We start from the raw sequence: 15,366 nt of genomic DNA on the forward strand, positions 1-15,366 counted from the left end.
CACGAAGCAAAGGATACAAGCTCTGGTACAGCGGGATGAGGCACTTCACAGCCCGGCTGGCGTTGATGCACGTGGCGCAGATAAGGCTCGGCAGCAGCTTCCCACTCACGATGGCTCCGTCAAACAGAGGCCCAAAAAACGGCACCTGGGAATTCAAAACGGGAAAGCAGTCTTCAAATACTGTCTGGCAAAAGTCCAGCCAAAGAGAACAGATGACTGACGTCTGAGACCGGGAGTGTACACAGAGGCCGTCACCGACAGGACAGACACTGGCTGTCACGGGACACAGGTTGAGACAGCAGGACTGCTCCAGAAGGTCCTATGCAAGGAGCTCTCCAGCGAAACTTTGCATGGCAAAGTATCACCAAGGGTTTTTGTTTTTTCTGTGTTGTCATTTCTAGAAATGGCATGACCCGAAGTGCCTACATTATGTAGATTATTCTGCATGGGACACAAGTGGAATTGGTAATGTTCCTGCCATGGGTCCCATGGATCTGTAAAGGAGACTGTTACCATCACCGTCAGTAACTGCACGGTGCTACTTGCAGTTCTCATTCTTCTTCATTTTCCCTCTGTCGCCACCATGCTTCCTTATCCTCACTCCCCCAACTTCTTTAATAGACAGAGACCCGGCTTTCCCCCACCGGATCCACTTTGGGGGAGACCCCCAAAGTCCTCATGCCTGTCTTTTGTGGCTCTCTCTCTCTCCCTCCCTCCCATCAATCTAACACAGAGCTTATTAGGTCCACAAGAACAGGCACTGATAACTCATATTCATTCTTTCACTCTCTCATTTATTCACAGAACATTTATTACACTATAGATACTGTTCTATTCACTAAGCACAGCAGTGAGTGATACAAAGTCCTGATTTCACTGAGTTTAGAGTTTATTGTAGATTTCAGCTAGTAAACACTGCAAACACATAAAACATATGTGTTATATATTAAAAGTACTAAGGCAAAAAATAAAGCAGAGAAAAGCAACAGGACTTTTATTTGGTATTTCTGAATTGGGTCAAATGGACAGGGAGGGTGATAAGAGAAGTGACATTTCAGTAAGGATCCACAGGAAGTGGGGATGGGCCACAGCTAGAAGGTCATCTGACAGAAGCGTCCTGGGGGGAATCAAAAGTCCAGGCCTGTGGTAGGACAGGAATAGCATGTTGCAGGAGCAGCAGCAGTAGCAGCGAGGAAGCCACTGTGAGAGCAAGGAGGAAGAGGAGGGTGTGAACAAGACAGGAAACAAGGAGTCTCTTGATTTCTACTCTGAGTAGTCAGAGGCCTTCTGGAGGGCTTTGAGGTAATGGGGTAACCCAACCTACCCTATATTTTAAAGGTACTGTTCTGGCCACTATATTGGGAAAACTGCAAAGGGAAAACCAACTGGGGAACTAATGAATACTTAGCAAGAGAGGGATGGAAGCCTAGAAGGGAATGACAGCAGATGCGGGCGAGGTGGTGGCTTTCTGGACATACCATGTTCTGAAGGTAGGGCTGACAGTGTTTGCGGAGGATGGCTAATAAGGTGGGATAGACAGAAGTATCAGCCAGAAGGCTGGGGCTACCTTTTTCTGACATGCAGAGGCTGAGAAGGATCTTTCACAGGTCACTTTAGGACATGCTGAGAGAGGCCTGTAGACACTGCTGTGAGGGATTGAGCAGGCTGTGGTTAAACTAGGCTAGAAGTCAGGGGAGGCCTAAGGTAGACATATACACAGAAGAGCTGCTCATTTGCTGATGGGATTTCTAGCCCCAAGACTGCGTGCTGTCTACAAAGAGCAAGAGAAGAGCTCAGGGACTATATCCTGAGGCCTCCCCATTCCAGAGGCTGAAGACATGAGAAACGATGAGAAAGAAGACCACGGAGTGGTGACCGGAGGTGAAGTGCATATTCCAGGGAGCAGCAATGTGCTGTGCACTAGCTGGAATGCAAACATCTGCTGAGCGAGCCAAAGTCATTAATATTTCACATAATTTAAGTTAATGAATGCACACCCCTAGCCTACGTCTTCTCCTTCTTCCAGTAACCATTTGTAAAGCACCTTTTCTGTGCTTGGCACTGGGGGAGGGGGAGGGGACACAATGGTGAGGCAAGGACAGTCTTTGCCTATTAGGAGCCTTTGCCCATGTTTCCTCCCATTAGAAACAGGTCTGGTAAGAAAACTAGAGACTAATATTACTTAACAAAAATGCAAAAGTCTTTTACTAACTGAAAGCAAATTAAATCTAGCAATGTACAAAAGGATAACATATCTTGATCAAGTAAGACTGACTATAAGAACTCAAGTTGGTTTAACACATTCCCTCGGGCTTGAACCACCAGCGGTACAGTCATGACTATTCCATGACTGTGCTGCTTGATGTGACAGTCATGTATGTACCGCTGGTAGTTCAAGCCACCCAGCAGTGATATGTACAAATTATGGCTCCACTGTGAATGTGTTAATATTCATGAATTCATCAACACAATTTATCACGTTAATAGAATAAAGGAAAAAAAAACTGTATGACTTCCTAATAAATTCAGAAGTACTGCATAAAATTTTACCCCCATTCATGATTAAACAAATAAATAAAACAGAGAAAACATTCTCAGCAAACTGGAATACCAGAGAGGTGTCTCAATTTAATAACATCTGAAGGGAAAAAATAATTAATGATGAAATATTAAATGTTTCCTCCTAAAGATCTGAAAAGGCAAGGATGGCTATATTCACCTCTTCTAGTCAATATTTTCTTTTAAGGTCATGGTTATTTCAATAAAGAAAAATAAGAGAAAGAAAGAAACAAAAACAAAACATAGGGGCTGGGGATTTAGCTCAGTGGCACAGCAACTGCCTGGCAAGCACAAGGTAATGAGTTCGATTCCCGGTACCGGAAAAAATCCAAAAAAAACAAAAAAACAAAACCAAAAAACAAAAAACAAAACATAAAGAGAATAAAATGAAATAATTTTGATTTGTAGATAACATGATTTTGCTCATGAAAAATCTGAAGGAATTTACCTAGAATAAATAAAGTCATAGGATATAATATGCCCCTCAAAGCAATTATACTACACTTAGATATAATATAAATATTGTATATAATTATTATATTTATATATTGTATTGCAGTTATTATAGTTATACATTATAAACATTATGTTCATATTACATTTCTGAATGTTAGCAGCTAACAACTGGAAAATGGCATTTTAACAATGTTATTTATAATAGCATCAAAAAATTGACAATTTGACAAAAGATGTGCAAGATATCTATACTCAAAACTATAAGTCAGTACTGAGAGAAATGAAAGACAACCCAAATAAGCCAGGTGAGGTAGTGCATATCTATAATCCCAATACTCTGGTAAGTTGAGGCAGGAGGATTCCAAGTTTGAGCCCAGCCTGGGTAATTTAACAACTTTCTCAAAAAAAAAAAGTTTCTCAAAACTTTCTCAAAAGAAAAACTTTCTCAAAAAAAGTTTCTCAAAACTTTCTCAAAAATGAAAACTTTCTCAAAAAAAAAACTTTTTCAAAAGTTGAAAACTTTCTCAAAAAAAAAGTTTTTTCAAAGGGCTAGGGATCTAGCTCAGTGTGAAAGCCGTGGGTTCAATTCTTAGTAATGTAAAAGAAAAAAAGACAAATAAATGTAAAGATGTAAAATCTTCATAAACTGCAAGTTTTGATGTTATTAAGATGCAACTCTTCTGAAACTGAGCTACAGATTCAAACACACACTGAAGCAGAATTCTAACAGGCTTTAAAAAAAATAGCTATGGAGCAGGTAACTAAATTTGTATGAAGAAGACATAAATTTACTACTTATGTTACCTGTCTTCAAGGCACACTATCAAGAGAGACACTAAGATAGACAAACATGTAGATGAACCTGAGCAGAGATGAAACAGAGCCACACACATGCAGTAAGTTATCTGGGAGAAAGGCAGCGTGTGGATTAAACCGAAGAGGGAACTCTGTCTAGGTAGAGACCCTGGGGCGCACCTTGCTCTCCACCTAACCACACACCAACCCAACAGGGTCAAGAGCCTGAAAGAGTCCAGGTAAAACCACACAGCTTCTGCAGGAAGCCACGAGAACACCCTCATGGGCTTAGGATAGGTAAGAGCTTCTGAGAATGGGCTTATTGCTTGGTACCAGCCCTTGAGTCAGGTAGAGGTCCAAGCTCTGCAGTGGCCCAGGAGGCTCTGCAGCATCTCCCCTACCTTTCCTGCTTCTCTGGCCACAGTGGACCTTTTTTCAGTCCCTCAAAGCCCATGTCCTCCATGAGGACTCTGCCATGTCTGTCCTCTCTGCTAGTTCCCCTGTGTTATGGTTCTAATGGAATATAATGTCTTTGTACCTGGTAACTGGTTTAAAGAAATGTATCTGGTTGCCAAGTTGACAAGGGGTGGAATGTTATGGTTGATACATTGTGTCAACTTGGGGAGTCTAGAGGTTTGGCTAGGTAACTTAGCAGGAAGCCAGAGTGCTTACTTTGTATACATCCTGAGCCTGTGGAAGAGGAGGGCATGGAGATTATGTGAGAGCTACACGCCCCATAGGTGGGGGTAGCTTGTTTACAAAGTAAGGCAGGGAAAGTAGCTGCTTGCCACCATTCCTCCGGTTTGCTCTGGCTGTTTGCTGTTCTGCTGCCATTCCCCCTTTGCTCTTGTTGCTTTGCTATCTTCTGCCTCAGAGCCAGCCAAGTATGAACTGAAACCTCCACAGACTGTAAGCTAAATAAACCTTTCCTTCCTTCATTTTGGGCATTGGGTATTTTGTCTCAGCAATGAGAGAAAAGTAACTAAGACACCCTGCTCCCCTGGGCCTCAGTTCAACTGTCACTTCCCAGGGGAGGCTCTTTGTACTCCTGAATCACTAAGGATCTTGGTCCAATGATGGTTCCGTCTGACACTAATACAGTCACTGTGGCTTTCTTTTGATTAGTGTTAGTATGGTATAGCTTTTCTTCCCCTCTGTTTTTAACCTGCATCTTTTTTTGCCCTGTACTCCATTTTTGTCTTCTCTGATTTTTAACTCAGCATTTTTATGTGATTCCATTTTTCTCTTCTCTTAGCATATCAATTATAATTCTTATTTTTACACTTTTGTTAGAGGTTGCCCTGAGCTTGTTTGAAAATATGTATTTATAACTAACCCAAGTCCACTTCCAAATAGTACTAGACTGCTTCACAGTAGCCAAAGCACCATTCCCAATTCCTTGGTCTCATCCTTATAACATCACTGTCATTCATTACTTACCCAGAAGCTATAATCCTGAAAAATGAATTGCGAGTATTTGGAATGTATTGTTGTCTATGAGACCAATAAGGGATAAGAAATATGAAAGATTTCATTGTGCCTGCACTTATCCTTCCTCTAAACTTCTCTTTTATCTTATGTAGCTGCATGTTTCTGCCTTGTTTTAATGAGTTTAACATTTATTGCATGCAGGCCTGCTGGCCATGAATTCCTTCCACTTTTGTTTGCATGAGAAAGTCTTCTTCACTTCTGAAGGATAATTCCCTGGATGTAGAACCCTAGGTCAGTGGTTTTTCTTTCATCATGTTAAGAATACCATTTTCGTCTTTTTAGATAGTTTCTGAAGAGAAGTCCTGCATAATTCTTACCTTTGCTGCTCTTAGTTGTTTTGTTCCTCTAGCTTCTCTCAAGACTTTTTTTTTTTTTTTTTTTGGTGTTTGGTTCCCTGCAGTCAGTAAATGATATGCCTAGATGTAAACATTTTGGTATTTATCCTGGTTCATGCTTTTGGTTTATCATGGACCTCTGACACCAACATTGGTGTTTGCCACAAATGTTGAATAATTTCCAGTCATTACAATGGCCTTTTAATTCTCTCAGAGTTTCCATCTCTGCTTCCATTAGCCATCTCTTCTTGAGGGCTACCCACATTTTTCATTAGTTCCCTTAGATATGAATTGTGGTTATGTTAAATTCCTGGTCTGATAATTCCCAAACCTCTGCCATGTCTGAGTCTAGCTCTAATATTTGGGGTATCTCTTAAAATTGTGTTTAACCTTTCAAATATTCCTTGTTTTTTTTTCTGTTATTGAAAGCTATACATGACACACCAGGTAAAAGCAAGTGGGGCACTCACGTCTTTAGTATGAGGGTTTCTGTTTATCTGCTCAGGTTTAGGTTGTACTTATTGTTTTCTGTAGCTACAGCGGTAGGAGTCAGAGCCTAAAATTTTCTTGAATGTCCTTGTTGTTTCTCCTATTATCTCTGTTTCCCTACAGATTTCTTTTTTAGTATGATTTGAGATGTGCAATTCTTTCAGCTGTGCTCCATGTTATTCAACAGAAGTTCTGTTGATGAAGGCTTAAGGTATGGAGGGGGCATTCCACACTCCTATGACCAGGTCTGTTTGTCTGGCTGTGATTTTCACAGGTGCTTCTCAGTTGTGTCTTTTTCCCTGCATCCCTGACTTAGGGGAGACCGGAAGGCTAGGAGGTGCTAGAGTGGGATACTGTATTTCCCTCTCCCAGGCTGGATGGGCTCTGTACAAATAGTTCTTCTTGAGGGCAAACTCTGCTAAGAACAGAATGCTTTGGGTGTATTTCAAAGCAGCTATTTCTTCTCCTTCTGCCAACAAGAGATGTTTCCCAGTCTTCTCCTAGAGAGAACTCACGGAATGGTAAGGGTCCACCTGACTCCCGGCCCTGTCTGCTACCTGACCTTCAGGTTCCTTCTCTGGCATTAGTTCCCTGAAGGGTTTGTGGGCTTCTGTTCAGGAGCTGTGATTTTCTGCATCTGCCTCTCCATTGTGGGACTTAATTTTCACACAACCCAGGAAGAGTCCTGCTTATTCTATGTGTTGTTTTCCTATGGATGGGAGTGACGCCTTCAGGCTGGACTGGAAACTAAAGGCCCCATCTGAGCTGAAACTGTCCGTCTCCTCCCTGCCCATCTTTCCACTCTCTGGTATTTTCTTTGTGACACTCATTCCTATTGGAGATTTCCTGGTTCAACCACTGTGTTACTTATTTACTCAGTAATGGAGGCTCCCTCAATAAAACTTAGGCTCCAGAGGAGTGGAACCGGGTTCTGACAGCGTCTGAAAGGAAGCAACCTCACCAGGCCTGTCCTGTCCACTTGACTGAGCGAAGGACTCCAGCCCAAGGGCCTGACTTCTGGCTGTCAAACAGAACTCTTGTTTCTCTCTCTGTTTGTAGAATGAGATCTGCCTGGCCATCTGCCTTCTGCTCCATGGAGATGACTGAGAGGCTGGGGATAGCTTGAGGGGTGTCTGCTATAGTATTCTGTCTGGTGGGCTGGAGGAAACTCAGGTAAAGTAAAGGTTTTGAAAACAGCAAAGATCGGGTGAGGCCAGAGTGCTCAGAGGAAGCAGTGAGACCTGAGGAAACTCAGACAGAGTGAGAGGAACGTGACTGCTGGTCCTCCTAGGGATGGCTAGCAAGGTGTCCCCATGGGGCAGTCAGGAAGAAGAAAGTCAAGGAGTTACCGATGGCCTCAAATCCTCCAGACAATGCAGACATCAATAAAGTAGGAAAGAAGGACCCTTTTGACTTTCTATTTTTAGTAGCACACTTTAAAAAGTTGATTTGAAATACACTCTAGTAACTGCATGCATTTCCTATGGGGAATACAAGTGGCTCCATAATTCTCGGGGTGGAGTTGTGATAAAAGTGCTCAAGAAGAAAACAAAGCAGCACAAAACTGCAACAATAACCAGCAAATTAGCACATTTCAGGGAGAGCCGAGAAGGTCCCCCTATGAGGATGAGCTCTGCCGTTCTGGGCTGCTGTGCACTGAGGCCTGGTTCCCCCGCCTGGCACAGTCCAGCTGGGTGGAGACAGCCTATGCACAGGGACCGAGGGGCTGCACAGAGCTCACAGGGCCCGCCTCGGAGTGTCGCTGCCTGCCCTACACCCTGGGCTACCATTGCCATTTGAGGCACACTGGCACAAGCTGACACCAGCTGACCAAAGAAGAGGCGAGAAACCACGTGACAAGAAGATGTGTGTATCAAAGACCAAGCAAGAAATGGGAAAATAATGTTAACTTTTCAGGAAAATCAACTAAGGCAGAATTTGCAAAAGCCAAACTATTGTGAAAGGTAAAACAGAAGCTGGGGATTTATTGCTAACAGTTAGGTTATAGACTGTCTTCCATTTGCAGTGAGGCTCACTGTATAAATAAATGTTCTTTATTATTCTTTGGCAACTGCTGTGGGTGACTCAGTCTTTCAGAAAAACTGGAGAAAGGAATGATATAAACCCCTTGTATCCAGGGTATTCCTCTAATTAGAAGTGTCAAAGAGTTAGAAAAAAAATTTGATTTTAACATCACATTTGCAAATGACAGATGCCTTTTCACGTAGTTCTCAGTGCCATGCTTTGACTAAAAATAATGCTAATAATGATAATATAATAAATCACCAAAGAGACCACATCACAGCAACCCATTTAACAGTTGTTTGGTATTCTCAGGTATCTTCTCTAAATAAATAATTCTTGGTATATGCAAAAGTTAGTTCACTTTCCTGAGCATTTCCCAGAGTATTGTGAAGTACAGGATTCAATCTCCAAAGAGGTTATTTGATTAGGACAGGCATAAACGTTTAAGAAAGCTGCATATGTAAAATAAAAAGGAAGACATTCACATGGCCACAATCAAAGTCAACATACTCCCTCTGTCACAGGCCGCTCTAATGATACGGCCCCTTTCTACCCAGGCACAAAGCTGTCTCCTCCCGGCCTCCTCAGTAACAATGCTCTAGGACTTCTGGAACATAAGCTTCTGCCAGCATTTCGAGAACCTGTTCCGGACAAAGGTCCTAGGCTAGATGTGATCCTGAACAGGGAAGTGCATGCATGAACACGCACACACACACACACATGCACACCTACACATGTACACACACAGAGCTGCTGGACCTACAGAGGGCCAGATGCCACCTTGACAGAGCCCTGGTGACAGTAAGGGCATCTTGAAGGACAGGGCCCGGGGGGAAGTACTTACATTCCCTGACAGGACACAGAGAGACCCTGGTCCCCAGGACAGGGACAAAGAGACCCCTGCCTGAGACACCCCACATACCCAACTGTGAAGTGGACCTCCGGTCTCCCTCTCCTGTCCTCTAATTCTCTTCTTCTCCTACATCACATTGACCAAGGCTGAGGAGGAGGAGCTCGGACAACATTAACGTGCTCTCTACCTACGAAAGCAATGAGGGGATCCTTCACCAAAACCTCCTCTTGTCTCAACTGCTGCCTGTCAAGGATGCTTCAGAACATCTTCTGTTGGTCACAAATGTGCCTGGAGATAAGTGCATCCCAGACTCGAAACAAACCTTCACAGATCCATAAAGGCAAACAATACAGGGTCACTTTCCGGCTGTTGAAAGACCAGAAGAGTGACACGGTGGCCCCTGTTGCATGGAGGCTCTGGGAGTCACACTGCTGAGGAACACAGAGTGTTCTCTCCAGCCCCCGGAGTCACTCACACACTGCCCTCTGAGGAAGTCTTGCCTGCATGGCTGACTTGGGGATAAAAGTATGAGAAAACGTAAGCCTGACCATAAGCCTGACAATGACACATTTCTTTTCTATGACTAATGGACGAGTGTATCGCTGTTCATGAAGATGGGTTTATTTTGAAAATAATAATGAAGTGATGAAATAACAATAAATGTACACTGATACTTTTTTCAATTTAATAATAAAAAAGAAGTTCAGTACAACACTCAAGAAGTGAGCAGGGCTCTCGGCCTCAAGGGTTTTGTATGCAGCACACCCGCACTTCAACACACCATGTCACAAATGCTGTGTGTTATTAACAGGAGGCGGATCCTGCCAGGCACATAATTTGTATATTTAAGGGAGGTGTATGGAATGAAAAAGCGAAATATGTTAAATTTCAAAGGACTTGGAAGCAATGCTGCCTGTGAGCTTGTATTACAAATAGCCCTACATTATTACATACGCTATTAATGAGGCCGAGTGAATGAAAGTACAATTTGAATATGCATGACTCTATCCAATGAGCGGGACTTTTGTGTACTGATGAGGTTTTCTTTTTCCTCCTAAAAAAGGATTAAAATTATTCTTAGAGAAGTATGGCTGCCCAGAGATCAGTAAAATAAATCGATTTAGACCAGAGTCATACTATATTCAGATAAAATATACAGGTGCTAAAAGAAGGCCTTTGACTCCACCTATAATTTCTGAAACTTGTGCAGAACCTGTCTTCCTGAAAGGAATATTCCTCAACTTCAAGCAGCTGCATCATTACAATCACGAGGCAAAAATAGTGATTTTGGTGGCAACCCCTAAAAGTAGGCAAGGTTAAATCAACCTTTTGAATACAAAGCCTTTGCTTCCATAGCAAGGAACTCTAGTTAAAAGACCGGGGAATGGGTAAATTATTGCACCAAATGGCTGAGAATTAATCTCTGCTGACTAGCTGTAATCTAACGAGGCGTCTGTGTCCCAGGGAGCCCGCAGCATGTCCCTGGCGGTATGTGCAGTGTGTCGAGTCTGCGTGGCACCCTTTGTCCTCGCTCACAGGCGGCCTTTCCCCTCATTGTCCATAATATCCTCGTGCATCTGGGACGCGTGGAATGCATTCATACTAACAGACTTACCATTGTTTTCTCTCAGAAGCTTTGTTGAGCAAAGACTGCATCATGGTTACTGATAATTATATTGCTTAATTAATCAAGACAAAAAAATTTGCAAATCATTGCCTGGTTGCCAAGCAGGGAGATAAAAAATGACAACAATACAAGCTGAAGCAATATAACAAAAGTAACAGCTATCTGATCAGAAATTCTTATATAATGAAGCTATTAATGCTAAATCGGTTAATGTTAACATTGCTCCAGGTGTCTCTACTTAGATGCAAACAAAAAAGGCTAACATTATGGATATAAAAGGCCAAATGTTGCCATGGATTCTGTAACCTGATAGAGAGGACAGCCTTTTCATTTGATTAGGGAATGCAATTTAAATACCAGGGACCCAAGCCAAACAAACAGACTTTCCCTCCGAAAGCCTCTTGCATTCACCCTGGGGTCAGTGGTTGGTGAACAAAAGGTCAGCCACACTTGCCCTGGAAATGTCTGGATTAATTTTATTACATTGTAATGGTCTGTACTTTAAATGTAGGGCTAACCCTAAATTTTCATTGCCCATTATTCTCTTCTTTCTTTTAGACTTTTCAAATTAAAATATTAAGAGAGCAATTTGCTTAACTCATCTTGTCAGAATTTATGACCAAATCTGGAAAACTTACATGTTTTGTCAGGAAACTAAAAAGGTATGTTTAAGATTGCTTTTATGCATCTTATACTACTTTTTATAAAAATCATTTTTGACACTTTACAGTGAATCTTCATTTATTTTAAAAATACAGGTGACACTCCTGGGACTTTAAATGACATTTTAGAGGGTCATTCCAAAAAGGAACTGATAAAGCCAGTTGACCAATATTACATGTCTAGTTTTGAAAGCTACAAGATACTAAATTGATTGGCTCTCCAATATTACAATATTTAGTTTAATTCTAAAATTAAAAGCAATGGTCCTCATGGACAAATACAAGTGTATTAAACCACCTTCCTATAGTATAAGACTGAAAACTGCACACACACACACACACACACACGCACACGCGCGCACACACACACACAGGTCTGAAGCAGAGACCATCCCAATATTTACTATGAATCTTGGCCTCTGCCTTTATGGACAGAGGAGAGGGCTCCCTTTAGGCCAGCATTCACGCCACCCAAAGCAGGACATTCCTGACTCAGGACTTACCCATAATGAGAATTACTATGCATGAGACTTCAGTATTGATTTTATTTCTGTGTTAGTAACTATAACAAAATACTAAGGCAGTGATAAAATGGTAAGAATAACGTCTAACACCAAGGCAGCTTTTACTCTGGGTCTGGCACTGTTTGAAGCACTTTTTACTGATTTACTCATTTAATCCTCTCAACTTTAACACTAGATTAGGTTATCAATACCAACTTGAGCAATAAATCTCAGTGAATGACCTACTATTTTAAATGTTGAGGAGCTTTTACAATGGTAATTTTCAGCTCTTTCAAGAGAACACTTTGGAATGAAAATGAAGGTTATATTTAATCAAGCCAAAAACCGAGTCATTTTTTCTTGAGTAGCTTACTATGATAAATATTTAATGTTAAAACTTAAAAAAAACATTCCTAATAACTCCAAAACAAAAATAAGTCACCACAGAATGCACTGTTAAAATACCACTGAAGGCATGACAACGATCGAAACTGCAGCCAATTTAGTACAGGGGACAGAGACCACAGATTGTTCCAGCCACCCCCATGATCAATAGCAATTGACAGACTGCATTGATTCTGGGGCACAGTGCTTGGACTGTCAAACCTGTCACACAGGCTCTGCCCATGGCCAGTCCTTTCGAGGACATGCCTACAGTGCTCACCCGCCACACAAGGCTGGGTTCTATACCCACAGGGTCCCCCAAATCCTAGGTGTCCTCACGGGGTTCCTTCAGTGCTCATTATTAAGCAGTGTGCCCCAAATCTAATGTTAGAATGTTTTTCAAATAACAATTTTTAAAAACTTAAAATATTTAAAAAACGTACATTTCTTTGATAAAATTTTCATAGAGGCCAAGTAATGAAATATGAGTTTGTGCTCAGGATAAAAGATTCTTTTTGAAGATCCCAATTCCTACTGAATTCCTCTATAGCACACATAATGTAGATACATGTAAGCGGGTCACCACCTGGAAGATAAATGCCCTTTACCATAATCGTATAACTGCTTTCCAGTGACAGTGACTCTTGTGGCAAATGCTGTGAGTCAGGACAGTGAGGCAGGAGAGACATACCTCGGGTTTCTTGGTTATCGTGATAAAGAACATGTGGTTCTTCATCGGGTAAATGATGATGGAAACATCGCCAAAGGCGGTTGGGATGATGCCCCTGCGGTAGTCCCTGGAGTGTTCCGACCAGACAATGTGGACCTCATCATTCCCCAAGTGACGGAGCTGCAACAGCAAATTGGTGCTTTATTAGTCAAGGGGTAACAGCAGTTTATGAGGGGTTGAGGCTTCCCAGTGGAATTACAAAATGCTAAGAGAAAAAAATACCCCAAAGCCTCTACTACCAAAAAAAGGCTGCAACACTGATGTCTTCTACTGGCTTTAAAAAGCACTATCCCACGCAAACATAGCTCTTCTTCTATGAAGTAGGTTTGGTACTAAGACTGGGCCTCTTGGTGGCAAGGGTATATTATGACTGGATGGGGCCAGGACCTTGCCAAAATTTTTTCAATGGAATTTTACTTTTGCATCAGAGTCATGGGTTTTAAATTGCTGAGTAGGTCTCTAAACAGTTAATGACGTAAGTGTTTTATTCCATATTACATTAATACTTTAAAGCCTCTTAATGCAATGGTTATAAAGAAAGTAAGAATACAGATGTAAGAGAACATAATCCATTATAACACAACTGTTAACAAATGCATAACAGAGTATGGCGTGGTGGGGCATGCAGGAGGATCATTGCGAGTTAAAGGCCATCCTGGGCTACAAAGTGAACTCAAGGTCAGCCTGAACTGTGTAGCATGACTCTGTCTCAAAAAGACAAAAACAGGGGGCTGGGGATTTAGCTCAGCGGCAAAAGCGCCTGCCTGGCAAGTGCCAAGGTCGTGAGTTCAGTTCCCGGTACCGGAGAAAAACCAAAAAAAAAAAAAAAAAAGACAAAAACAAACAAACAACAACAAAAAAACCTAAATGCATAACAAACTACTATTGTGGAAACTTTTAAGAAAAAGAATATATAAAACTGTCTTTGTTTAGGATATGAACAGATATTACTTACATGCGATAGGACCTAAGCAGTGGGCATTTAAAGAGTGCTTACTGTGTGCAGGTATGTGGACACAGACAGTTGGCTGAATCTTCCTGCTAGCTCTGATGATGACACTGGTGATGATAAACCAAGATGACACCACACCATCACTTTCTTATTGCACAAGGAGGAAGCAGGGTTCAGGGAGGAAAGGCTCCGCCTCCCCAGGATGCAGAATGGGCCTGAGCCCCTGGTTATGCCTGCACCAAAAGCTACCTACTGTCATAGCTCAAGTAGTTTAGCCGGCTCATTTTATCATTTTATATGCGAAGAAGTTGCAAAGTCTGAGAACAAATCATATACTCCTGGCCTCTCTGAGTGGCCAGACGGAAAGGTCCCTGGGAAAAGGTGTGCTGCGAGTTCTTCAGGACCAGCTCCACCAGATGAGAGACATCCTTTTCATAACTCCATCCCTAGCTGGACAAAGTGCACATGAAGTCATGGGAGGAGCCCAGGAGCATGACTAGAAGAAACTAGATGCTGAACGTGAAAGCCTGGCCCAAGCTAAAGCTGAGACGCCATGCAGGCTGCTGGTCTGGGTCTTAGATGCCTATGGGGACCTGCAGCTCCTGCCTGTTGCACGGAGTCAGCAAGATGGCGTTTCTATCACCATAAACAAGCATTTCCTATCCTTTGCTTATCTAGCAGATGAACATTAGAAATGACCGAGTTAAACGCACCTTTATACAACGGAGATGCTGGGTTAAAGCTAATGTTTTAGTTTTGTCTTAAAAGATAAAAAGGATACTCTGGAATACTATGTAGTTAAAGCATGTTTAGATACATATTATTTTCTTTATAGACTACTTGACCACAAAGAGAAAATTCAAGGTGACCCCAAGACGGCCTCTTTTCCATTTATAAGCTTACAAAGGAAGCTGTTTGCTGCAATGCCTGCGTATTCTTCCCTCTCATACTTCTGGTAGTGATGGTACAAGTGAATTATTTAAAAAAAGAGCCTGGCACCTGGACCTTTGTACCTATCCTGAGGGTGCACGATTCACTTGTGTGTGAACACGCAACTGTGGAGCCTGAGCATAAGTCACAATGATCCAGAACAATTTAATGGAGTCAATGGCTTTTAAACAAAATTACCCAGAACATCTTTCTTCTCCCTCACGATTCCCACACAAATATAAAGGCTACGGGGTGGCAGGCACAAGTCTAGCCAACCCATTGCACAGTTAAAAAATACAACCCTGGGTCCTCAAAGCAGTGCTGAACACATCCTTCTCGATGCCTTTTTTTTTTCTCCAGTACAGAGGTGGAACCCAGCGCATGTGCGGCAAGCCCTTTACCTCTCAGCTATAGCCCACTCTATTCCCATCCTACATAGGGCAACATTTCCTTCCATCCATCTTCCCGTTCTCCCTTCCTCTCTCTTCCTCCCTTCCTCTCTTCCCCCTTTCCTACTTTTCCTTACCTTCTCCCTTCCCTTTCTCTCATTCTTTTGCCTTTTTAATAAAAATGCA

The 15,366-nt window shown here is 42.2% G+C and overlaps 1 protein-coding gene across 2 annotated transcripts in view; it reads right to left on the reverse strand.

Annotated features, from left to right (window-relative positions):
• The window catches only part of Ralgapa2 (Ral GTPase activating protein, alpha subunit 2 (catalytic)), a 248,630-nt gene that overhangs the window by 74,955 nt on the left and 158,309 nt on the right, over nucleotides 1-15,366 (reverse strand). For both annotated transcript variants that reach the window (XM_013512249.1, XM_005380947.2), the window contains exons 36-37: nucleotides 12,871-13,029; nucleotides 18-145 (exon numbers count right to left, since the gene is read on the reverse strand). In XM_013512249.1, coding sequence (XP_013367703.1) covers nucleotides 18-145; nucleotides 12,871-13,029 — 287 coding nt within the window. The remainder of the gene's footprint in view (nucleotides 1-17; nucleotides 146-12,870; nucleotides 13,030-15,366) is intronic.

This window comes from Chinchilla lanigera, unplaced genomic scaffold (genome assembly GCF_000276665.1).
Source record: "Chinchilla lanigera isolate Chin_1 unplaced genomic scaffold, ChiLan1.0 scaffold00014, whole genome shotgun sequence".
NCBI classification, from domain to species: Eukaryota; Metazoa; Chordata; class Mammalia; order Rodentia; family Chinchillidae; genus Chinchilla; species Chinchilla lanigera.